This window comes from Pseudophryne corroboree, chromosome 7 (genome assembly GCF_028390025.1).
Source record: "Pseudophryne corroboree isolate aPseCor3 chromosome 7, aPseCor3.hap2, whole genome shotgun sequence".
Taxonomy (NCBI): Eukaryota; Metazoa; Chordata; class Amphibia; order Anura; family Myobatrachidae; genus Pseudophryne; species Pseudophryne corroboree.
The window spans coordinates 331,280,635-331,307,902 of record NC_086450.1 but is presented as its reverse complement, the minus strand read 5'-3'; the positions used below and the strand labels follow the sequence as shown (position 1 = coordinate 331,307,902).

General features: G+C 43.9%; 1 protein-coding gene across 3 annotated transcripts in view; it reads left to right on the top strand.

Annotated features, from left to right (window-relative positions):
• SNX29 (sorting nexin 29) overlaps positions 1-27,268 on the top strand; it is a 1,242,095-nt gene that overhangs the window by 1,141,777 nt on the left and 73,050 nt on the right. The window contains exon 21 of one of the 3 annotated variants that reach the window (XM_063934342.1): positions 8,531-8,595. The exons of the other annotated variants lie outside the window; for them this stretch is intronic. Coding sequence (XP_063790412.1) covers positions 8,531-8,570 — 40 coding nt within the window. The 3' untranslated portion in view covers positions 8,571-8,595. Of the gene's footprint in view, positions 1-8,530; positions 8,596-27,268 lie in introns of those variants that run through there. 3 annotated transcript variants of the gene reach the window in all.

Genomic DNA, 27,268 nt, shown 5'->3' with positions numbered 1-27,268 from the left:
ATTCCGAAATACGGACTTTTTTAAGTGAGAGTGAGATAGTGAAACCTTTATTTTTTGATGTCTCAATGTACACAAACTTTGTTTAATACACAAAGTTATTAAAAATATTGTATTAAATGACCTTCAGGCTGTGTATATAAGGTGTATATGAAACATAAATGAATTGTGTGAATGTAGACACACTTTGCTTAATGCACAAAGTTATAAAAAATATTGGCTAAAATGACCTTCAGGCTGTGTGTATAAGGTGTATATGTAACATAAATGCATTCTGTGCTTAGATTTAGGTCCCATCACCATGATATCTCACTATGGTATGCAATTATTCCAAAATACGGAAAAATCCCATATCCAAAGTACCTCTGGTCCCAAGCATTTTGGATAAGGGAGACTCAACCTGTATATATATATTTTTTATATCATTATCATCCAGTCTATACTAGCAGACGCAGTACGGTAGTCCACGGCTGTAGCTACCTCTGTGTCGGCAGTCACTCGTCATCCATAAGTATACTAGTATCCATCCATCTCCATTGTTTACCTGAGGTGCCTTTTAGTTGTGCCTATTAAAATATGGAGAACAAAAATGTTGAGGTTCCAAAAATAGGGAAAGATCAAGATCGACTTCCACCTCGTGCTGAAGCTGCTGCCACTAGTCATGGCCGAGACGATGAAATGCCATCAACGTCGTCTGCCAAGGCCGATGCCCAATGTCATAGTACAGAGCATGTAAATTCCAAAACACCAAATATCAGTAAAAAAAGGACTCAAAAATCTAAAATAAAATCGTCGGAGAAGCGTAAACTTGCCAATATGCCATTTACCACACGGAGTGGCAAGGAACGGCTGAGGCCCTGGCCTATGTTCATGGCTAGTAGTTCAGCTTCACATGAGGATGGAAGCACTCAGCCTCTCGCTAGAAAAATGAAAAGACTTAAGCTGGCAAAAGCACAGCAAAGAACTGTGCGTTCTTCGAAATCACAAATCCACAAGGAGAGTCCAATTGTGTCGGTTGCGATGCCTGACCTTGCCAACACTGGACGTGAAGAGCATGCGCCTTCCACCATTTGCACGCCCCCTGCAAGTGCTGGAAGGAGCACCCGCAGTCCAGTTCCTGATAGTCAGATTGAAGATGTCAGTGTTGAAGTACACCAGGATGAGGAGGATATGGGTGTTGCTGGCGCTGGGGAGGAAATTGACCAGGAGGATTCTGATGGTGAGGTGGTTTGTTTAAGTCAGGCACCCGGGGAGACACCTGTTGTCCGTGGGAGGACTATGGCCATTGACATGCCTGGTGAAAATACCAAAAAAATCAGCTCTTCGGTGTGGAAGTATTTCAACAGAAATGCGGACAACATTTGTCAAGCCGTGTGTTGCCTTTGTCAAGCTGTAATAAGTAGGGGTAAGGACGTTAACCACCTCGGAACATCCTCCCTTATACGTCACCTGCAGCGCATTCATCATAAGTCAGTGACAAGTTCAAAAACTTTGGGCGACAGCGGAAGCAGTCCACTGACCAGTAAATCCCTTCCTCTTGTAACCAAGCTCACGCAAACCACCCCACCAACTCCCTCAGTGTCAATTTCCTCCTTCCCCAGGAATGCCAATAGTCCTGCAGGCCATGTCACTGGCAATTCTGACGAGTCCTCTCCTGCCTGGGATTCCTCCGATGCATCCTTGCGTGTAACGCCTACTGCTGCTGGCGCTGCTGTTGTTGCTGCTGGGAGTCGATGGTCATCCCAGAGGGGAAGTCGTAAGACCACTTTTACTACTTCCACCAAGCAATTGACTGTCCAACAGTCCTTTGCGAGGAAGATGAAATATCACAGCAGTCATCCTGCTGCAAAGCGGATAACTGAGGCCTTGGCATCCTGGGCGGTGAGAAACGTGGTTCCGGTATCCATCATTACTGCAGAGCCAACTATAGACTTGTTTGAGGTACTGTGTCCCCGGTACCAAATACCATCTAGGTTCCATTTCTCTAGGCAGGCAATACCGAAAATGTACACAGACCTCAGAAAAAGACTCACCAGTGTCCTAAAAAATGCAGTTGTACCCAATGTCCACTTAACCACGGACATGTGGACAAGTGGAGCAGGGCAGACTGAGGACTATATGACTGTGACAGCCCACTGGGTAGATGTATGGACTCCCGCCGCAAGAACAGCAGCGGCGGCACCAGTAGCAGCATCTCGCAAACGCCAACTCTTTCCTAGGCAGGCTACGCTTTGTATCACCGCTTTCCAGAATACGCACACAGCTAAAAACCTCTTACGGCAACTGAGGAAGATCATCGCAGAATGGCTTACCCCAATTGGACTCTCCTGTGGATTTGTGGCATCGGACAACGCCAGCAATATTGTGTGTGCATTAAATATGGGCAAATTCCAGCACGTCCCATGTTTTGCACATACCTTGAATTTGGTGGTGCAGAATTATTTAAAAAACGAGAGGGGCGTGCAAGAGATGCTGTCGGTGGCCAGAAGAATTGCGGGACACTTTCGGCGTACAGGCACCACGTACAGAAGACTGGAGCAACACCAAAAACGCCTGAACCTGCCCTGCCATCATCTGAAGCAAGAAGTGGTAACGAGGTGGAATTCAACCCTCTATATGCTTCAGAGGTTGGAGGAGCAGCAAAAGGCCATTCAAGCCTATTCAACTGAGCACGATATAGGAGGTGGAATGCACCTGTCTCAAGCGCAGTGGAGAATGATTTCAACGTTGTGCAAGGTTCTGCAACCTTTTGAACTTGCCACACGTGAAGTCAGTTCAGACACTGCCAGCCTGAGTCAGGTCATTCCCCTCATCAGGCTTTTGCAGAAGAAGCTGGAGACATTGAAGGAGGAGCTAACACAGAGCGATTCCGCTAGGCATGTGGGACTTGTGGATGGAGCCCTTAATTCGCTTAACAAGGATTCACGGGTGGTCAATCTGTTGAAATCAGAGCACTACATTTTGGCCACCGTGCTCGATCCTAGATTTAAAACCTACCTTGGATCTCTCTTTCCGGCAGACACAAGTCTGCAGGGGTTCAAAGAACTGCTGGTGAGAAAATTGTCAAGTCAAGCGGAACGCGACCTGTCAACATCTCCTCCTTCACATTCTCCCGCAACTGGGGGTGCGAGGAAAAGGCTCAGAATTCCGAGCCCACCCGCTGGCGGTGATGCAGGGCAGTCTGGAGCGACTGCTGATGCTGACATCTGGTCCGGACTGAAGGACCTGCCAACGATTACGGACATGTCGTCTACTGTCACTGCATATGATTCTCTCCCTATTGAAAGAATGGTGGAGGATTATATGAGTGACCGCATCCAAGTAGGCACGTCAGACAGTCCGTACGTATACTGGCAGGAAAAAGAGGCAATTTGGAGGCCCTTGCACAAACTGGCTTTATTCTACCTAAGTTGCCCTCCCACAAGTGTGTACTCCGAAAGAGTGTTTAGTGCCGCCGCTCACCTTGTCAGCAATCGGCGTACGAGGTTACTTCCAGAAAATGTGGAGAAGATGATGTTCATTAAAATGAATTATAATCAATTCCTCCATGGAGACATTCACCAGCAGCAATTGCCTCCACAAAGTACACAGGGAGCTGTGATGGTGGATTCCAGTGGGGACGAATTGATAATCTGTGAGGAGGGGGATGTACACGGTGATGAATCGGAGGATGATGATGAGGTGGACATCTTGCCTCTGTAGAGCCAGTTTGTGCAAGGAGAGATTAATTGCTTCTTTTTTGGTGGGGGTCCAAACCAACCCATCATTTCAGTCACAGTCGTGTGGCAGACCCTGTCACTGAAATGATGGGTTGGTTAAAGTGTGCATGTCCTGTTTATACAACATAAGGGTGGGTGGGAGGGCCCAAGGACAATTCCATCTTGCACCTCTTTTTTCTTTCATTTTTCTTTGCGTCATGTGCTGTTTGGGGAGTGTTTTTTGGAAGGGCCAGCCTGCGTGACACTGCAGTGCCACTCCTAGATGGGCCAGGTGTTTGTGTCGGCCACTAGGGTCGCTTAGCTTACTCACACAGCTACCTCATTGCGCCTCTTTTTTTCTTTGCGTCATGTGCTGTTTGGGGAGTGTTTTTTGGAAAGGCCAGCCTGCGTGACACTGCAGTGCCACTCCTAGATGGGCCAGGTGTTTGTGTCGGCCACTAGGGTCGCTTAGCTTACTCACACAGCTACCTCATTGCGCCTCTTTTTTTCTTTGCGTCATGTGCTGTTTGGGGAGTATTTTTTGGAAGGGCCATCCTGCCTGACACTGCAGTGCCACTCCTAGATGGGCCAGGTGTTTGTGTCGGCCACTTGGGTCGCTGAGCTTAGTCACACAGCTACCTCATTGCACTTCTTTTTTTCTTTGCGTCATGTGCTGTTTGGGGAGTGTTTTTTTGAAGGGCCATCCTGCGTGACACTGCAGTGCCACTCCTAGATGGGCCAGGTGTTTGTGTCGGCCACTAGGGTCGCTTAGCTTACTCACACAGCTACCTCATTGCGCCTCTTTTTTTCTTTGCGTCATGTGCTGTTTGGGGAGTGTTTTTTTGAAGGGCCATCCTGCGTGACACTGCAGTGCCACTCCTAGATGGGCCAGGTGTTTGTGTCGGCCACTAGGGTCGCTGAGCTTACTCACACAGCTACCTCATTGCGCCTCTTTTTTTCTTTGCTTCATGTGCTGTTTGGGGAGTGTTTTTTGGAAGGGCCATCCTGCCTGACACTGCAGTGCCACTCCTAGATGGGCCAGGTGTTTGTGTCGGCCACTAGGGTCGCTGAGCTTAGTCACACAGCTACCTCATTGCGCCTCTTTTTTTCTTTGCGTCATGTGCTGTTTGGGGAGTGTTTTTTGGAAGGGCCATCCTGCGTGACACTGCAGTGCCGCTCCTATATGGGCCAGGTGTTTGTGTCGGCCACTTGGGTCGCTGAGCTTAGTCATCCAGCGACCTCGGTGCAAATTTTAGGACTAAAAATAATATTGTGAGGTGTGAGGTGTTCAGAATAGACTGAAAATGAGTGGAAATTATGGTTATTGAGGTTAATAATACTTTGGGATCAAAATGACCCCCAAATTCTATGATTTAAGCTGTTTTTTAGGGTTTTTTGAAAAAAACACCCGAATCCAAAACACACCCGAATCCGACAAAAAAAATTCGGTGAGGTTTTGCCAAAACGTGTTCGAACCCAAAACACGGCCGCGGAACCGAACCCAAAACCAAAACACATTCTGGGCACAATACAAGAGAACTGATTATACAGACTGTTTTGCGCAGGATGGAAATTGGGATTAAAGATCAAAGATGGTAAAACTATTTGAGTCAGTCTCTACCTCATCTCGCTGCATCGTAAATGTTTTCATATAAACTGTAACACTTGGGCCCATACACACTAAATCACTCTGTCACTGTATTTACAGTCGTTCTCCCAGGACCCATCAGCCACTCATTAGATTCTCAAAGCCTCTTATCCTCATCTCGCAGCAGACTGTGAATGCTCAGTAATGGCTGTCGCATCCTCACCTCAGTGTCGTCCGCACTAGAGAGATTTCTACTTTCGCTTTAGAGTAACACCTACATGGACAATTAAACAATTGGATGAGAGTAGATCTGAAATTTATTTCATTGTCTTGGAATTACATTAAATTAAATTTAAATATTTTCCAGTAATTGGCGTATAATATTAACTGCTATGTTATTTGCACAGTGGCGCAATGATTAGCTTGCTGCCTCACAGCACTGAGGTCTTGGATTAATTTCCCACTAAGGCCCTAATGGTGTGGAGTTTTATATGTTTTCCCTGTGCTTGGGTTTATTTTGGCTATTCCAGTTTCCTCCCATAAGCCAAAACATACACGTACTGTAGAATAATTGGAGTTAGAAATTAACCCTAGCATGTATGTTTCTGTACATGTGCCATGGAATAAACGCGGTCGAGTCACATTATTATGACCACCAGCTAATAGCCAGCGTAACCGCCAGGTGTAGCATGGACAGCAGCTAGATGGGCTGGGAGTGACTCAATAAGGTGCTGGTAGGTTGGCACAACTTCATTTGCATGGTGAGCTGCTCCACTGTAGTGAGATGGTCGTCCCTCACGCACCTTCATAGCAGATGTTCACCTCTCATCAATGGCACGTGGTGCTGCGCAGTTTCCACATCGGTTATTCAGAGTGGCGTCATTTGTCCAGTCACAATACACCTTCACCACAGCAGCACATGAACAATTCACAAATTGCGCTGTTTCAGAAATACTGCCACCATTGCCCCGAAACCCGATAATCTTCCCTTTTTGCAACTCGCCCCTTTTTCCCAGGACAGCCACGAGTGATTTGTCTGTAGATAGCCTATTGCACACCTTATTTACCCACCAGGCCAACACATGACACATGACATACTTCATGGGCTACGTGTTGCCGACCTCAAATGTAGGAAGTGGTCATAATAATGTGACATGACCGTGTAGATTGTAAACTCCACTGGCGCAAGGATTTGTGTGAATGCATAAAAATATTCTCTGCACAATGTATGCACTACAGATGGGTCCACATTTATCTTGACCTTTAATAGGATTAACTGAGACTGGTCAGTCGGACTTAATGCCCTGCTGTAATGACTTAATCCCCTGCTGTATTGTTCTCTGTATTGTATTGCAGTTGAGAACAATAGATGAAGGGTTTATGCTAATAAGTCATGTTGTGCCTAGGCGCAGAAAACTAGTCAAGAAAACTGTGGACCCATCTGTATATCAATAACTAATAAAATATAAATATAAACATTGCACAAGTATGTCTATATGGGGGCCTTTAACCATCAACAAATGTAGGCCAGTTTTTGGAGTTCATTTATGTTACTTTATCGCTACAAACACTGCACAGCAAGTTTTATTTGAATGCGTACTTAAACATGTTATCTTGTTAATGTTCTTTTAATACATTTATTGCTAGAGTCCCTGGTCACTAATGACAACATAATGTGGTCATTGCAGAGACAGATTAGGACAGCCATAATCTTCAAATTCATGTTTATAGTTCTCTCTGGGCAGAAAGCTTGTGAGGAATGAAAGTATGTTACATCGTTACGTCTGTGCCAGATTCACCGGTTCCAGCCCATGTTCCACTATGGCTCTCTGAAGCTCTCAGAGTTCCCTGCAGAAGGGCTGCTGATATCCAAACTAGGCTGCTTCCTTTCCCACTGTGCATTCCTGTCCAGAAATACTTCCAGTAGCCTGGGGTGGTGGATAATGAGATAGCATCATTGACCATGCTTATAATTTGCATTATAAATTATGCCAGTAATCCTCTGCCTGGCCTTCATTGGATAAATGAGTGCATTAGCGGTAAAGGACGCAGCTGAGTTACAAATGATGGAAATGTTTGTGCACTAGCAGAAATCAATTTGAGAATGGTAAATACTGTATTTCTCCTGCTTGTTGTCTGGCATTTAAAGGACAGAATATTAAAGTTCGGTTGATTAAAACAGATCTTGGGTTTACTGTTTTATATGTACATGTGTTAAATCTTTATTTCAGTTGGTACACGTTTCATGTCATGTATGTATTTAATTTTTACAATAGTAAATTATAACTAATATAGGATTTGCGGTTATGTTAAAGAGCACTATGTAAGTAAGTCACATCAATATATTAAAGTGGTCATTTATCTCAGCCTACAACTGCATTGGCCTTTTTTTCCTTTTTTTGGAGACATAAGGCTAGATTTACAAAGGAGCGGTTCCTCTGCAAGTTTGACCTGGAAATTTAAAACTGCGATCATACTCTGTAGTTACTATTATTGCCACCTTCAATTTCCAGGTCAAACCCACAGAGAAGTGTAACTGGCTGCAAATTACAATCAAGTATTTTAAATACCTCTTAATTTCTTTCTAGTTTTTGGTAACTACTATATTTGTACCCAGTGCGGGTTGGTATTGGGAGACCAGCGTTTGGGATCCCGGAGGTCACAATATCGACCCTGCACTGCGCTCGCCATACAGCGGGCTCAGTGGCTCGCTGCGCTTGCCACAGATTCTACCACGATTCATACTGAACAGGAACACTCTGCCAACCATCTAAATCAGAGATAATCTCATATTCAGTTATGTATTATACATTGATAATACCTTTGCCAGTTGTATTTTACACAAAGATAATCCCATTGCCATATGTATTTTGTACCATTGATAATCATAAATTACATATTCCCTTTTACTCCAAAAATGCATCCAGGAAAAACCCAGGTCATGTGTCGGTGTGAATGGGTCTCCCCAGGTTTAGTGCCCTGGCTCCTGGTCTTGACCGAGGTTTTTCCCGGGTCTGAGCAAGATACGCTACAGTGTAAAATTGTGTCCTGGGTTACTCTACTTAGTACATGTTAAAAAAGGCTTCTTTTAAATACCCCTTTCACATGAATCTGGGGGGGGGAAATATCATCCCTGCTCGGACCTGGGATTTCAGTGTGAAAGTTGTAAAGTGATCTCTCCTTGCCAGCCATACAGTATAACAACACTTATCACCTAATTGCTTGTCATATCCTTTCCCCACCATAGTCGTAAATTGATGTCCATCTGGAGAACTCGGACTATTTGAATTTTCTGAGATAGTCATGTACAGTATATACTGTAAGTACCTGAATTACAAACTTTTTGTAAAAAAAATTCAGTCAAACCTACTGTAATAGTGAATGTGCTTTCTCATTATTGAAACAAATGTTAAAAAAAAGACTTGTACCCATGACCTTGCTGATGTGGTGTGCATACACTATTTGTACCTGCTGCTTTTTAGAGTTTACATGTTTGGCGCATACTGTATGCATCCAACTCAGCAAGTGGCCCCATCTTTTTGCTTCAATAATGTAATGTAAAAAATAATGTAATAATTATTCTGCAAATAAATAAGTTTAATAAAGATATGTTACTATCTTTTCCCTGGAATGTATATCTAAATGGCAACGGAGCAGCCAATCTGTAATATGAAGCCCATTATTCATAATAACATTTCTAGAAGAATTACAGCCATGGCGCAGAAGCACACTGATATTTGATGGAATAGCATTAATACGTTTACAGTTTCTTTTATACATCCAGATTGCCGCTAGAATAGCCTCACCGATATGCCCATTTTACATAAAGTACAGTAAATGTGGATAAATTGAGAGTATAAAACAATATAGCAGCCCACATCGATTAGTTTTGTCTCATGCATTATTATATATTTTCAGATTACCAATATAAGCAACTCACTTTCCTGCTTATTCATCCATTTATGTTAATTTATTTCCTTATCCAAATTTTCTAATACGTTACGTCACCAAAGTTTGAAAAATCATCTGTCAGAGGGTATCTATCCATCTATCCATCTTTATATATATATATATATATATATATATATATTGTATCTCTCCTTGAGACCGTAGTAAAAGGACAGAAGTTGAAATGTGTACTCCAAAGCGGTACTTGCTCTAATCGCTCAGAGTTTTAGGTCATTACATCCTTGCAATACAGAGCTGACATGCAATCTCTAGTTTCATATAGAAATCTTGGCTAGTCATTCATTCTTTGCTTCAGCTGGAGTTTGGATCACTTGAATTACCTTTGGAACCGTAATCTTTTTTATTGCCTTAAAAAGAAGGTGCAATTTCAAGCAGAGAAGTAAAGAGCAGCCTTTATTTTTCAATAATGAGACAATAACAAAATGTTGGATGTTCAGCAACTGTGCAGACTATGGTATTGTAAGGCTAGCAGTAACTGGCAATATCTTCCCTCTGTAATATGTGTATGGGTGGCAAGGTCTTTTGGGGGTCACAGGGTATTTCATTAAACTGCAGGACTGTGTGTATTCTGGTTGACTTCTCTTTCTTTTATATAGTACATTAAAAACTATTTGTATTGTTCCCCATGTGTTTCTATTGGAAGCGACTGATGTATACACAGCATATATTGTTTGTTCATATTTACTTTTAAGGCATTAAAGGAAATCCCCCGCCATGACATATGTATATCACAAGCACTGCTCTCATATCAGCAGCAATTTTAATGTATTACTTAATTATTTCATTTTTAACCAAGGTAAGACCTTGAGGAACCACATTAAACTGTAATAGGTCTTCAGTGCATACTGGACCTGTTAGTAATTGATGAGCCAGCTATTGCTACATTCAGTTTACATCTGAATCAGCTCTTCTGTGTTTCTCTCTTGTTGCCCCTTCTAATAGTGTATGCCAGGGGGAACATGTAATATCACAGAAGTCTGGACTCAGCGTTCTGTATGCAGATAATCCAGTGAGAGTACACCTTCTAAAATGCTAAACCAAAAAGGATCAAGACACCCTCTTTGACTCATCCTGTTCATTTTCAGTCATGCCCCATTTAGCTGTGGTCCCATTCTGCTCTATCTCCTCACCTTTAGCTAGTAGAAAATTCTAGTTTGTTAAGATTAGCAGGAGATTTGTCTGTCATCATTGTTTTAGGCACCACAGAAGGACACAGTCTGGAACACTCATATTATACAAAATAAAAGTATACATAAAAACAGAACAAGTACATATGAGATTGACGAAGTAAGTGCAGATGTGAGACAGAGGTTAGAGAGGATACAGTATACTGCTTAGAGCATTGCTTGTCAGATCCAGTCATCAGGGCACACTAACAGTACATGTTTTCCATATCTCTTAGCTGCAGAACACATGAATTCATTCCTGGCTGACACGTTTTATAAGATCCATAGGTGGTTCTTATTTTTTCACTTGTGATGCTATGAGAAGACATTGAAAACATTCACTGTTAGTGTATTCTGAGGCCTTTATTTGAGAAGCACTGGTTTAGTGGTAGAGTGCAATGCTGAGACAATAGGGCCCAATTATAAATTATCGGGTTCTAGACCCAATCATTTGAATTTCTTATTGCCGCTATTCACACCAATCCGATAATCTGTGCACAGAGATGTATTATGAAACACCTCCAGGCACAGGAGGTTCTGTATAGTAAAATATAGTGATCGCCTCAAGGATCACTTTACTTTTTGCTTTGCTGCGAGACCCCCAGCTATCTTCTGCACATGTGCAGTCATCAGTGGCTATTACCAGGAAGACATTAAAAAGAAAAAACCCTCCCGGTAAATTATGCGATCTTTAGCCTATTGGCTACAATGGCTAACGCTATTTGAAGATGGCATCAGCTAACGGGTCCTAGTCCAGAATGCTTCACATTCTGGAACTTGGTAATCTTACAGTTTAGCAGTGCCCATAGAAACCAATGGGAGCTGCTATTGCTATTGGAAATTAGGAAACTGCAGCAGATATCTTTTGCAGGTGTCCCCCTAAAAATGTGTTTAATAAATATGCCCCAATAGGGGCTAGTAGGGTCAAGATTGAAGCTCAACCACAAAAAGGGAGCAGAATCTCATGTTAGTGCAGATTGTGAATGTATCCAAGAAAATTCTATTACCAACATATATTTTAAACTGTTAAACAAATGAAAGAAGTAAACCAGAAGATAGTAAAAAAAAGGCCATAATCAAGGGCTGGAGCGAGAAGACTTGGGGAAAGCCTTAAACCCAAACTGCTGACTAGTTTCTGATCACACCAGACCATACTCATGTGCATATAGTAGCCTCCTTGTATCTCAAGCCAGCACTAAGGTTCTTGTGCGCTCCCATGACTTGGTATTACACAAGAACACACTCAAGCATGTCAGGTAGAAGGTGACATGCAGGAAAGCAAAGGATCTACTGCAGGTCACATACTATAGCAAAACAGAAGTCAAAATGTAAAACAAGAAACCCGAAACAAGGACCAGGATTCGGTGAACAGCTGCAATTATATAGTGCAAGGCACATTAAACATGTCTCACAACACCTTTTTCTATGAGATTAGCTAGGATGATTCTTTGCCCTACTTGCGAGCCTACAAGTGTCAGCTATGGTTGTTTAGGCTCAGTCCACTGTGTTTGACAAGGATCACTGTGGGAAGCCCACTGGGGTCAGCCACAGCCATGAAGGGGGGTGGGAATCCCACTGGAGTCTGCTAGGAACATGGAGGAGAAATCAACTGGGATTGACCAGAGTCGTGGATGGCATACCTCCCCAGGGTTGACTAGGGTCATGGAAGGAGAACCTTCAAATTTTGTAGCAGGCCTTTTATAGACTTGCAATTTGCTATAGAAGATATGAGGAGGCATGCTATTGGATGCACTCAAAATCCCGGCGGTCAGTATACCATCTGTCAGAAGACTGGCAGCAGAATCCTGATGGACAGAATCCCAACAGATTCTGCTGGCAAGTAGTGGGTTAGGGTTAGGCTGCAGGAGTGGGAGAGGTTAGGGTTAGGCTGCGGGAGGGGTGGATTAATGTTAAGGTTAGGGTTAAAATACTTACCAGGATGCATATGGATTCTATTGTCAATTTCTGACTGCCGAGATTTCGTACCCAACCCCATACTACAGCAGACAATGCAATACATAGGTTTTGGATTTTTTTAGGTATTTTGTTTTTATGTGTCCCAGCCCACTTGAAGCCAGGAGTACAGTCTGAATCCAGTAAGGCATAAATCTATGAACTATAATGTTGACAGGAGAATAGTACATATAAAAGAAATTAGCAAAATGTAATATGTATTGAGGTGTGCAATGGAACAATATGTTTATGTTCAGCTAGAAAAATGTACAGAATACATAATAAGGTGAGCATTTGCAAAACAGTGTAAATAATAGTAATGTGCACCGGACATTTTTCGGGTTTTGGTTTTGGATTCGGTTCCGCGGCCGTGTTTTGGATTCGGACGCGTTTTGGCAAAATCTCACCGAAAATTTTTTGTCGGATTCGGGTGTGTTTTGGATTCGGGTGTTTTTTTCAAAAAACCCTAAAAAACAGCTTAAATTATATAATTTGGGGGTCATTTTGATCCCATAGTATTATTAACCTCAATAACCATAATTTCCACTCATTTCCAGTCTATTCTGAACACCTCACAATATTATTTTTAGTCCTAAATTTGCACCGAGGTCGCTGGATGGCTAAGCTAAGCGACACAAGTGGCCGACACAAACACCTGGCCCATCTAGGAGTGGCACTGCAGTATCAGACAGGATGGTACTTCCAAAAAATAGTCCCCAAACAGCACATGATGCAAAGAAAAAAAGAGGCACACCAAGGTCGCTGTGTGACTAAGCTAAGCGACACAAGTGGCCGACACAAACACCTGGCCCATCTAGGAGTGGCACTGCAGTGTCAGGCAGGATGGCACTTCAAAAAAATAGTCCCCAAACAGCACATGATGCAAAGAAAAAAAAGAGGCGCAAAGAGGTAGCTGTGTGACTAAGCTAAGCGACCCAAGTGGCCGACACAAACACCTGGCCCATCTAGGAGTGGCACTGCACACACAGCCACAACACACAGCCACAAACAGTTCTGAATTACCCCCTCTGTGCCATAGTAAAGCACATTCGTGGTCAGTTGAGGTTTGTTTTTAGACAATGGGTTGAGGGGGGGGGGGGGGGCAACCTAATAGAGTCCTAGCGCTATTTCAAAAGAGAAAAGAAAAAGGAAGACCGATTATGCTGTGAGAAAAGTGATCAGCAGACTTTATTTCAACAGGGTATCGGTGTCTGTGTTAATACTGAAAGTGTAGATGATGGCATTAGCTCTGCTTCCCAAGCGTCAGCTGTAGTGGGGTGAAAGATTGACGTGCCAGAGAGGACCTGAAATACCTGAAAGCCTAGGGTTCCAGCCGTGGGTGGGTTAATGTGTCCCTGGATTTGAGAGGTATTATATTTTGAGGTGTGTGGACTTTTAGTGGCAATTGAGGCTTATTCTAAGTGTAATGTGTCTATTTATAAGTTTAAAGGTAATGATAGTCTCTTTACATGGTTAGAGGGCCGCATATATGAAGTAGGGTGTGATCCACTTTACCGGTGGTCAGGATGCCGGTGGTCAGAAGACTGCCCGTTGCATCCCGAAGGAGAGAATCCCGACAGGGGGTAAGTAAGTAGGGACCCTGAAGGGACCCTCTGTGACAGGAGTCACCCCGGCCAGGGGTGACTAGTTGGGGATTTAATGCCACGGCCGCAGGGACCGGTATAAAAGTGTCCCCCGGCTGTGGCATTATCTCTCCAGTTAGTGGAGCCCGGTGCTGGTGTTAAAAATACGGGGGACCCCTACGATTTTTGTCCCCCGTATTTTTTGCACCAGGACTGGACGCAGAGCCCGGTGCTGGTTTTAAAAATACGGGGGATCCCCTGTCAATTTCCCCCCCGTATTTTTACAACAAGGACCGGCTCAAAGAGCCCGAGGCTGGTTATGCTTAGGAGGGGGGACCCCACGCATTTTTTTTTCTTGATTTTTAACCCATTCCCACCCCTTCCCACTGAAAAACATGCTCTGATCTCTTCATATTATTTTTGTCAGTAAAAAAAAAAAAATATTCTTTTAAAAAATATATAAATAATACTTGTGGCTCCTAATAGACAAACCAAGTAGATAATCCCTTCTAATATAAATAGATATGCTATTAGCAACAAAAAAAACACACAAAAAAACATGTTTTTTAAAAATTTTATTAGATTCCGCCACCAAAATGAGGCGGATTGAAATTGACGAAATGACTGTCGAAAAGCACTGTTGTCGAATCGACTTTCTTCAATTGAATATACTTTTGTCGAAAAGCCGCATTTTTACCATAGCAGACATGTCGAATTTGACAACTGTCGAATTTCAAAAAGTCGAATCTGAAACGGACGTTTTTTTTGTCGAAAAGTACTGTATTGCATTGTCGATTTTTTTTTTGTTTCGAAAATGCCCCGTTTTTCGACATTTGCGGCAATTCGACCCCAAAGTCTTTCTTCTTCAGGCTTACAGAAGCTCCCTCTACTGATGAGTCTGTGGATACTGTTATATTAACCAAAAGGAAGGTGCCTAACAGAGGTGGATTTAGCCCTCATGGGGCTCTAAGTAACACCACGATTTAGGGCCCCCCTTCCTCCAACAATCCATAGCACTATATTTTTGTTCCTGATTTTGCGCCCCCACCCGAGTCAGTTTATGCTACCGCACACCTCCTCCTTTCCTCCTGGATAAGTGTATGTTGTAGTGCACCCCCATCCCCACCATTCAGTGTATGCTGCCACTCCCCCCCGTTAGTGTATTCAATACTAGACTGTACAATCATCTATTCCTATGCAAGAAATCTTACTTTTCTGAGACACCATTAAAAGGGGCTGTGGTAGCATCTGGCCAAAGGTCAAGGCATTTACAAGCAAGTCTTTTTCTCATTGTTACAAAATAATCTGCTTATATGTAAAGAAAGATTGACCACAACAAAAATGTAATGAATTTCTAAATATACTAAAACAGCACACAAAAATAAATTTATTGCACTTCTCTAATTATGAGCAAACCTCTAAAAGAAATTCCCCAGCATGTGAGCAGTTTTTCAGTTTGGGCCCAGTGCACACACAGATCCCTGCTCACCCTTGGCGGCTTCTTTTGTAATAGCCGTGGCTTGTGAGCAATAGTCAGTATGGCTCGGTTCCCCGGGAGGCTCCCGCCAGTGTATTTTGCCGTGCACCCCATCAGTGTATGTCACACCGCTCCTCCAATACCCCCTGCTCCAAGTCACTAATGTACACTGCAGGCAGGAGCATGGAACCGCTGCGCCAAAAGCACGCACCTCCTCCAGGGCTGTCTTAACAGTAGTGTAGGTCCCTGGGCAAAGCAATGCACTGAGTCCCCTCCATATGCACAACACACTGATCATGAGACCCAGGAGCTGTCTAATCACGGACAGCCTGCAGGGAGTATTTCAGCCAGCCCATCGTCCATTAGAGTTTGCAGTACGCCATGATTTGACCTGCCAGGCCCTAAGCGTTTTATTTTTAGGCCAAGTACGTGGATTACAAAAAAGAAGAGGACAGATGCTACACAGGATTTTTGTGAGTATCATTTTATTTTCAGGTACACCATGGATTCTACATGGAGAAGTGGACAGAGTCGGCGTGTGAACATAGGTAAGTATGTGTGTGTCGGCATGCATGTATGTAATAAAGTTTTACTTTCACGGTGTGCATGTACTGTTTTTATTTGGGTATTTTTTTTTGCAGTAGAACTACAGGTACCAGTGGGCCTGTTTCCCCCCCGCATGCTGGTACTTGTGGTTCTCCAAGTACCAGCTTGCGGGGGAGGCTTGCTGGGACTTGTAGTTCTGCTACAAAAAACAATATTCTTTTATTTGACACAAGGCTATCAACCCCCATCCGCAGCCCTTGGATGGGGGGGACAGCCTCGGGCTTCACCCCTGGCCCTTGGGTGGCTGGAGGGGGGGGACCCCTTGATTTAAGGGGTCCCCTCTCCTCCAGGGTACCCCGGCCAGGGGTGACTAGTTAGTGATTTAATGCCAGGGCCGCAGGGACCAATATAAAAGTGTCCCCTGGCTGTGGCATTATCTCTCTGACTAGTGGAACCCGTGGAACCCGGTGCTGGTGTTAAAAATACGGGGGACCCCTACGCTTCCCCCCCCCCCCCCGTATTTTTTGCACCAGGACCGGACGCAGAGCCCGGTGCTGGTTGTAAAAATACGGGGCATCCCCTGTCATTTTCCCCCCGTCTTTTTACAACCAGGACCGGCTCAAAGAGCCCGAGGCTGGTTATGCTTAGGAGGGGGGACCCCACGGAATTTTTTTCTGGGTTTTTTAAACACTTTTGTGCCATCCAAAAAGTCGAATCCAGGACACACACTATCCGTCAATTGGTCCGTTTTTCGACAGCGGGACTGTAGAATTCGTTTTTTATTGAATATGTCGAATTCGGGTCCCAGCGGCAGGGTGTCTGACTGTTGAATTGTGTCGAATTAAAAAACGGTCGAATTCCAGCCGGAATTCGACCGCAATTGCATATACCCCATTGTCTGCTTCATGTTCATGGGGCCTCTTACACCATTTTGATGTAGGTTTGAATACAGCCTATGTTACTTTTTGTGAACATTCCTTGTCACTGCTACACAGATCACCTGCATTGTAAAGAGAGGCACAAAATCCTAGTGTCTCCATGATTCTTCCAAAGATACCAATATAGTTCTTGTGCCATTTTAGTTTCCAGATATGCCAATCCCATGTATTACATTAAAAAGTAACACCCAGAAACACTGAGATTTAAATCATTGAAGCCCTTCTCCCTTTCTACCTCAGCCATTATTGGGCAAAAGTGTTTTTTGTAAGATGGGGAGTGGGCAATTTTCCTTGTGGAACAGTCCCTCCTGGACCGCCCAAGTATTAAAATTATAGGAATCTACATTTCTGCTTCTAAATTTCATACATTGCCTTTCTTTTTAACAAAGTGATCTGCTGCAGTTTTCTTAGGGGTCTATTTACAAAAGCTGGGTACACACTGGAACGACCAGCAATGGTTTTAACTTTACTGATGATTTCCCTGGAGCCCAGAACAAGCGAGATTGAGCATACACACACTGCAGTCTTGCATACGACTGAACGATATATCGCATTGTTTGGTTTCATGTGATTATCGTTGTTCCTGTACACACTAGGACAACCTTCATGCCTCTCTGTTCTAGTGAGTGGCAAAACGGTGACGCCAAATCGGTCCGACATATCGTTTGTCATCCAGTATGTCATACACACTGCACGATAAGAACCAAATTACTAGTGATATCGCTAGGTTTGATATGCAGCACATTAAACCCGCCGACATCGCATGCAACTCTGGGATCCTGTATATTGAACATACACACTGCGGATTAAAGGGATTTGTTGTTACAAAATAGGAAATCAGCCTGACATTGCTCTACTCTGTACTTGACCACATGCCTGCAAGCAGGGGTGCCACAACGTTATCTGGTTGGGGGGGTGCGTGAGAAAATAAAAACCTTTGGCGCTCCCCCAACGCTTACACCTACCCTACCTCCCCCCCTCCCCCCCACATGCGGGGAGCGCTTACCGCCAGATCACCATGGAGAGGCGGAGACTCCAGTCCCACTTTGGAAAGTCTGCCGCTGCTGCATTCTTCCCCATGACCAGTGTCCTGGCCGGCTCTTCACACAGATGCATTACTGGAAGGAGACGGGGATGTCTCAGCAGGCTCAGCGTGGGCACACCTCCTCCCAGTAATGCATCAGTGTGAAGAGCCGGACAGGACACAGAACATGGGGAAGAATGCAGCGGCGGCAGAGTTCCCAAAGTGGGACTGGAGTCTCCGCGGTGATCCACGGGTAAACACTCACCCCCCCCAGCGCCTGCGCCTCTGTCAAGTTTTGAGGGGGCATGCTGCCCCCTGCCCCCCATTCCGACACCCCTGCCTGCAAGTGCTTTATCTGATGTGGTCACACATGATGCAACCAGTCAGATAAACTGTGGGAAACAGTCAGGTAAGGGAAACTTCCCCCCGCTGCTGCTATCAGAGGGACCTTCCGGTCCCTCTGCCTTCCAGCACCTAGCCCCCAGTGTTTCGTTCAGCACGGCAGGATCCCCCCACCCAGCGGCTGCAGACAATAGCCGCTGTCCGGTTTCTAAAAACTAAAGTAGCGATGGTCGTGATGTTAATGATGTTCCGATGGTCACGATGTTCCTGATCGATGTTTGTAAAGAAATATTTTTTTTACAAAAAAATCCAAATGTTTTTTTCATTTTTTTATATTTTAACTAAAATCATTTTAGATAGGGTTAAATTAATCTTCTTCACCTAATTCACTCATAAAAAACGTCAATTTCTGAGCGTTTTTTTGGGGGGGAAATCGTCAGTTAAGTGGTTAAGCCTTGGAAAGAGATGAAGTGGAGAGAGATACTGTAAGTTACAACACAACCAGCTCCTAACCGTCATTTTTCAAACACAGGGGTCTATTTACTAAGCCTTGGAAAGAGATAAAGTGGATGGAGATAACTTACCAGCCCCTATGTGACTCCTATGTACTAAGGGCCTTATTCAGAGCCGTACTGCATGTGTGCACACAGTGAAATGCGATCTCATTGACAGGCAGAAGCATTCGCAGGGCGGTCTGGGGTGGCGACGCGATGTTGCGGAGAGTTGACTAAGCGTTGCCCTGTGCTGGGCGGCTCCCAGCATGCAAGAGATAGCAGTTGTAGTTTTACTATTTTACCAAAACTGCAACTGAAGATGAATAAGGCCCTAACTCAGACTATAGGAGTTAGGAGCTGATTGGCAGGAACTTTGGGCCTGATCGTAGATGTGCGAAAAAATGCACATCTACGATGAGAATCTCTGACATGCGTGGGAATGCCCAGCACAGGGCTAGTCCGCCCTGCGTGTCGGGTCGGATTAATTCACCTGGACCAGGTGTATGGAAGGCGGGGTCCTAAAACCTTCCATACACCTGGTCCAGGTGAATTAATCCTGTGCAATCCACACAGCTTCTCTTCCATCCGGCTGACTGCGGCAAGAAACCGCCTTTGACTCTCCGACAGCAGTTTGCTATCACCGCCAGCCAGCGATCACGAGAACAGGAGACGACCGCACATTTCCTCTTGGCGGCAGGTACTCAGCTTTGGGTTACCCACCTTTCCGCTCCGCTGTGCAATCACATTGTGCATCTCAGTAGCTTGCTTCATCGCCGGCTGGAGATTAGGAATACAGGAGACGATTATACATCACTTTCTATTGGGAGGTGCTCGGCACTGGGCACCGCAACACTCCTCTCCTCTGTGCAGAACATCGGGCAACGCAGGACTCACTAGCCGGGGACGCCCGGCCAAGTTTATACCAGCCCTTGCCGGAGAGGTAGTATACGTTTATATTTATCTGGAACTACATCTACAAATTCTCCTGTTCCCTCCCTATTGCACAATTAGGATTTAATATATTGGATAGCCATTTTTATCACACGGCTGAACCTTTATATCACCTGAGACAGATATAGGTGTATTATTAACCTACATGTTTTATAACTATATTGATTAAGAGAATAAATTCTTTACATTTTATACGTTGTGCTCTCTATTTTATATAGCTGCTGACACACAGCGCAGCCACTTTTCTTGTTCTCAGACTCTACTGCGCATTCGCAGATCTCCGGGAAAATAAAGCGGTGGCCATTTTCCCTGAGATTTCTCTACTGCGCATGCGCAGAACGCTGTGAAAATGGCCACTGGGCCATTTTCACTGTGTTCTAGCGGCGCAGCGGATGCTGGCGCTGGACTTCGGAGGGGTGAGTATTTTACAAATGGGTGCAGTGTGTGCGGTGGGGGCCCCCTCTGGACTCAGGGGTCTGTGTGCACCGCACACACAGCACCCATTATAGAAACGCCAGTGGCTAGGGAGTCTCAATGGAGGCTGCTGGGTGAGCAGTCCCTGTAATTCCCAGTGGGCAGTTCTGTGATCTGAACCATTTTATTTGATGAGGGTGTTAGCGGTTCTAGCCTACTGTGTGGCTACAGTATCATCAGAAAACTGGATTAAACACACCAGGTCAGCACCAAGATGTTCTTACTTTCACAACCTCTCATCAGATTGCGCTAGACAGGTATGACGTTAATGATAGATTGATCCCATCCCCTAATTCATCTCATCACTGAGAACAGACAAAACTGCAGCTAGCGATAAATAGGCCCATGAGACTTGAACCTGGATCACAGAAATCAGAATGTGTTTATCTACATTGGAACATTGGCAGATTGTGTGTTTTTGGTTACACTAGATGTGTTCTCAGGGGCACGCATTGTGTCAAGACGTCTTTGAAATCTCTTAACCTATGTATGTAGTACAGCTCACAGCCTGGACAGTGTGTTGTTTTGTTTGCCTTTTTTTTGGTCTTGTAACTGTTTGATAAAAAAAAGGACATCTGTTTCTTATCCTTTCACAAAGCCTTCATGAGATTCTTCTTGGCAGCAGTCAGTTTTCCTTAACAAAACTAGAGGCATTTACCTGCAGGCGTCCAATTACAATCAAAACAGTGCAGCACAAGGAAGCCCACTGGCCTTGTTAATGTAATTGTTCTAGACTGAAACCTGTGAATGTTAGTTTCCCCAGATTTGTAAGAAACAGCATTATAGCCTGATCTTTAGCCTTAGCTGTAGCAAATATACATAATCTAGTCAGATATATATGTGCAGATTCGCCTAATTACTATGTTGCAGTTGTGTAGATTGTGCTTATAATGAAGAATGATAGCCCTTTATAACGTAAGAGGAAATTAGCATTTATTTAGTACCGCTTCCTTCACTTTTCTAATATTTCTTGTCCCAAGTGATTCTGTTCATCATGGTATTGCCATCCCGGGGCATGATATACAGTATAATGAGCAGTGAAATGTTACTGTCTCGTAATAAAGAGCATAAATACAGTGCTTTCAATGGTCTGATCACTGGGCTGGGCCCTCCATGCATACAGGTTCTGCTTAAATGCATCTACTGGCAGTTGTGTGCACTTCCACTTCTGGTAACCCTCTGTGCAGATGCTTGACATGACCATTTGCAGCCATTCCTTCATTCTGCTGTCACTTTTTGGCCACCCTTTCCAATAATTGAAACTTTTTAATTTTCACCTAAAATATTGCTTACTGGAACCACACTTGTGTCTAAGGTTATGACAGTACAGGGGTATTACATTGTCTTAATTTTGTGTCTCACATTCAGTGCCAGATTAAGGACGGGGTGGTCATCCCGAGGCCCCCACACATAAGGACCCCTCCCACACACAGCTCCTCCAACCCAGCCCATGAATATCTGTTCTCTGCGTGCATCGGCACCCAACTCTGAATCTCTAGACACGGAGCCTCTCTGCAGCCCTCCCCATCCCACTCTTCCCAGCACACAGCCCCCCACAGAACACATACTAGAGAGCTGCTTACAGACCGCCCCAGATCGCTCCCATTGGTCGTGGGGATGCAACTTGTACCACTCTCCTGGCGTAAAAAGCCAGTTATTGGACAACTCAGGACCGGGACAATCACTGGGTACTGCTGCTGGTATTGGGAGGGATCAAACATGCCAATCGATGTGCAGCAGCGGCAAAGGAGAGGCAGAGGGCAAAAATTAAAAATTTAAATGGGGGTGAGGGATGAGGAGCTAGGAACCTGGAGAGGTCACTGTACATGCACTGCGTGTCTGCCATCGCTTGGCACAGTAACCTACTGTGCAGCGTACCTGGGAAGCTGTTGCTGGGTCAGGACAAAGGTTTGTGCATGCACTTCAGGAGATCTGGAAAGGGAAAAGTGTTACCCTGCTGCAAGACCCCCCTCCAGTCCAGAACAATCAGCGCTGAATGATTTCGAGGCTGTGGGAGGGAGGGAGGTGTCCACAGCTTGCACAAATAATTTCAGAGGTACAAGTGCACAAATGGTAAGTGTACAGTGTCTGATAGGCTTGGATGGTGGTGGGCAAGTGATTTGGATGCTGAGGGGCCCCTCACAAGTTTGTTGCCCTGGGCCCCCATAAATCATAATCCGTACCTGCTCACATTTATACTTTTTAATGTTTTTATTGTATTGGTAAACACATTAATTCTTTATCTATCCCTTATATGTTAGGTATCCCATTGATGGCTGACACTTTTTCCTGGCACCACCATAGACTTGTAAAAGTTAGGTATATTTTTGGAAAGTGTATTCTGCCACCTGTCAGCTGTGATACTAAGGAGATCTATAAACCATGCACTGTTTGGGTTACCTGAAGAACAAGTTTTGAATACAGTGGTCTATAGTATGGGCTGTAGGTACTTTCTGTATCACATATATTGATCTCATATACAGTAAGTAACATATTGATCAGGAAAAGGTTCTGGATTGGCTTCTAATAGGAACTGGAACAATCACCTCCCCCACCCCCGCATTTGTCTATAAGCATATATGATGTGTACCCAGCCTTAGATTTGTTCTGTCCTTCTGCTGTGGAGAGAGCTAAGCAGCACTAAAGGTAATCGTCAGAAGTTCCGGATATGTGCTCTGCTAAATACAGCTAATGTGAGGAATGGGTGTAATACATTTTCCATTATCTATGATGATGCAAATAATAAAAGTAACATACAAAAGTAAATGGGATAGTTAAATATATCTGATAGCCATTCACTGGAGGTGAACTCAGCAGCTCCACACTGGAACATCTCCATCTATGTACGCCAGCAAGTGTACACTTACTGATCCTCAACTCACTTTGGTTTTCAGACATCTGTTATCAGGTGGCTCTTCAGAATCCTAAGATAAATAATAGGCTGCCCATTAAGCCAACAGATAAAGGTGGCATAGTGGTGCTTATGGATTCTGAAAATAATTTTACTGAGGATTTTTTTTTTTAAATATTAAATTTTTATTGAAGTTTTGCACAAACATCAGAATACAAAAAAATAAAAATAAAAGAGGGGATGAAAAAATACAATAAAGACACAGGGGAGGAAGGGGACACATCAGGTATACAATATTACATCAACAGAGTTAGGATACAGTATGTTAATTCAATAAAAAAAGTCGTCAATTGTGCAAGAGTAGGATTCACATTTAACCTGGGAGACCTCATCACAGACAGGTCAACAGGAGCACTATAGATATAGGATTGGCCTGATCTCTCTTTATGCAAAATCCACTTGTGCCATTTCATGTGAATAGAATTAGCCCATGAAGAATATTTACATTCCTCCTTTTCAAAAACAAAATATTGATGGACCTTATTTTCAATCATCAATGTAGTAGGAATTATGGCAGACTTCCACATTTGGGCAATAGAGGCCTTAGGGGGCTATTAGAATATGTCCCAGAAGGTATTTATCACAACTAGACTTCTCACCGGGATAGTAGTGGAAGAGTGCTAAGAGGCGGTCAGCCAATATAATCACACCCAATACATTGGAAATAAAAAGAAACACCTACCGCCATAGTGGCTGTATCACTGGACACAACCAGAAGATATGTAGGATATCTCCTACCATCCCGCACTTCCTCCAACAGCTACAAGAGACATCAGGCCAAATCCTATGCAATCGCTCCAGTGTAAAATACACTCTATGAACCAATTGGTAGTACATTTCTGAATGGTTTACACATTTGGAGATCTTAACACAGGAATGAAATATGTCATTCCAAATATCTTCTGTAAATATATTAGGAAGGTCTTTTCCCCATTTGGTCTGTGTGGAAAGCACCCCACTTCTTGATCCCTTAATCAGTTGCTGGTACCATCTAGAGATACCACCTTGGTGCAGGGTGCTAGAAGAGACTTCGATATTTTAGGGAGACCTATGTGGAAGGGATGTTTGGGAAGGCAGCTATGACGCCAATGACGGAGTTAGAGGCATTTGTAAAAGTCTCATTTAGGTATGTGGGATTTCGTTTGTAGGAGGGAAAAGGGGACTAAATCACCATCTGAGATGACATCCTGTAGAGTTGAGAGACCTAGATCTTGCCATTTAGACAATTGTAGGTCAGGGATCATAAGGGCTATAGCACAAAGAGACAACTTTGGGGGGAGGGGGGGGTAGAGCGACAGTGGGAATAGATGAAATCACAGATTGCCAAGCGGATGTCGTTTGAACAGCCTTAAAATCAACAACTCTTGAGAGAACTAAGGGAGTGGGCAACCAAAGTACAGTGAGTCCAGTAAAGAGAAGGGAGATACAGCTCTCTGCTCTATAGCCACCCATGGTTTAAGTGTGCCCTGTGTGAACCAGTCTCTGGCTTGACTAAGTATACATGCCGAATGGTATTTCTCCAAATCAGGATATGCCACCCCCCTTGTACGCTTTGTAGCAGTTAAAGTGGTTCTTGCTATTTTTGGTTTCGCTCCCCCCTACCCAAACATAATTAGATAATAGTCGGTTAAATTTATTACAAACAACTTTAGGGAAAGGCCTGCGGATAGTACCGCAAAGATACATCACTTTTAGTAAAAGAACCATTTTCGCAGCAGCGACCTGACCCACCCATGAGACTTCTTGCATAATCCATTCTTTAGTGAGCACTTCAAATGCTCGAAAGAGCGGGTCGTAGTTGCATCCTAATAGATCTCCCTCCCTAGAGATATTAACTCCCAGATACTTAAGTGATCAAGGTTGCCACGCATATTTATATTTATCCTTCAGCACTTAAGAGCGCTGGCAGAGATATTCAGAAGGAGGTACTCAGTCTTTGTGGTGTTCAGCTTAAAATAGGATACAGTATGTCCGCATAAGAATCTAGGACAGAGTATAAGGGTGAAAGAGAAGATTCAGGCTCTAGAAGGCATAATAAAATGTCATCCGCAAAGAGACAGACCTTATGGGGCATCTCTCCTATAACGAGTCCAACAATCGAGTCCAAAGGCCTAATTCGCTCAGCCAGAGACTCAACAGCCAAAGCAAAAATCAAAGGTGATAGAGGACAGCCTTGGCAAGTACCGTTAGTAATATCGAACTTAGAAGAAGTACAACCATTGGTGAAAACCGAAGCAGACGGCGAGGAGTACAAAGCCAGAATAGAGTTAAGTATCCTATCTGCAAATCCAAATCTTCGTAAGGTAGCCTGTAAGTAATCCCAGTGGAGCCTATCGGATGCTTTTTCTGCATCCAAGGAAAGGACCAATAAAGGCCTGCCCTGTAACTGGCAGTATTCAATTATATTTATGACTCTACGTGTGTTGTCCAACGTTTGCCTGCCAAGTACAAAGCCCACCTGATCTTGATTGATCAGGCTAGACAAATGAGGGACAATCTATTCGCTATCACTTTAGCAAATAGTTTAATATCAGTGTTCAGAAATGCTATTGGGCGATAGTTCTGAAACGCTGTGGGTGATTTACCTGGCTTAGGGATAGTAGCAATGCAGGCCTCTAACATTTTCTTTGGAAATCTGGTGGTGTTAGATGCTTCATTAAAAACCATTAGCAGAACCCGGGGTAAGGTTAGATTTAAACATTTTTAAAAAATTTGAGGGATAACTGTCTGGGCCAGGTGCTTTAACTAGGGGAATAGAATCTATGGCTGCTTCAACCTCTTCTAATGACCAGGGAGAGCTAAAGGAATTACAAATCTCAGAATCAATAGCGGGGAGGGATAACCCTTCCAAAAACCTATTAATATCCGCCATAGTGGGTTGGTGGGTACTAGAGTCATCTTTTAGATTATATAATTATGAGTAATAGTCAGCGAAGGTATTAGCTATCTCGACCGGATCAGTGACCTTAACGCCATTGATTGTATGAACTGCGTGCATACGTTCTTTAGCTCTACGTCCCCTCAATTTATGTGCCAATAAGCGTTCCGCCCTATTACTAAGAGTATAATACCTTTGGTTGAGCTGCTGTAAATTGTGGTGTATTTCCGCAAGAGCAAAGGCATTAACTTTGTCCCGGGCAGCTAGAAGTTGCATAAAGAGGGATTTGTTAGAGGGATCAATTTTATGTGCACATTCTAGTTGGGCCACTTCTCTCTTGGCTGAAACATAGCTTCGTTTATAGTCTCGTTTTAGTCTAGCAGCTATTTGGATTGCAGAGCCTCTAACCACGGCTTTCAGAGAGCACCAATGGGTAAAAATGGATGTATCTTCAGGGTGATTAGTATCAAGATATAAATCCAGAGATCCCAAGAGTGCTTGATGAGCCTCCGGCTGAGCGAGAAGGTGTGTGCCTAGTCTCCAAGGACCTGGGGGAACTACCCTTTTACCAACATTCCAAACCAGCAGAAGGGGCGAGTGGTCAGACCAAGATATCGGTAGTATGTCAATCTTGGTTATGGAAGCTAACGTTCATTGATCTACTAATGCCAAGTCTATTCTAGAATATGAACTATACACATGAGAATAGATGGCATAGTCTCTGTTGCATGGTGTTTGTACCGCCATGCATCAAATAATGCGTATTCAGCCATCAATTGACGGCACTTACTAGAGGGGTCCTGGCATGGACTTGGACGAAGGGGTCGGGTTGTGCGAAATCGATCAATACATGAGTCCAAGACCATATTGAAGTCTCCAAGAATCAAAAGTGCACCTCACAAGTGAGCTTGGAGAGTTCTACAGAAGGACCTAAAAAAAGAAGTTTGTTTGGTATTTGGGGCATAGCAAGAGACCAAGGTAGTCTTAACATTGTCTAACTGGCCAACGAGAATTAAATATCTCCCTTCAGGATCTTCATATTTGGAAGATAAAACAAACGGACAGTGCTATTAAAAGAGTCACACCTGCCTTTTTAGTGGGCCCAAATGCCGTGTAACACTGAGGGTATCTAAAATTAGAAAAAGGGGGGGATATTGACTTTGAAAGTGGGTTTCCTGTACAGCCACTACATGTGCTTTAAGCTTGTGGAAATAATTTAAAGCTAGTCTCCATTTTTGGGGGGAGTTAAGCCCCTTAACATTAATAGAGACTACTTGTA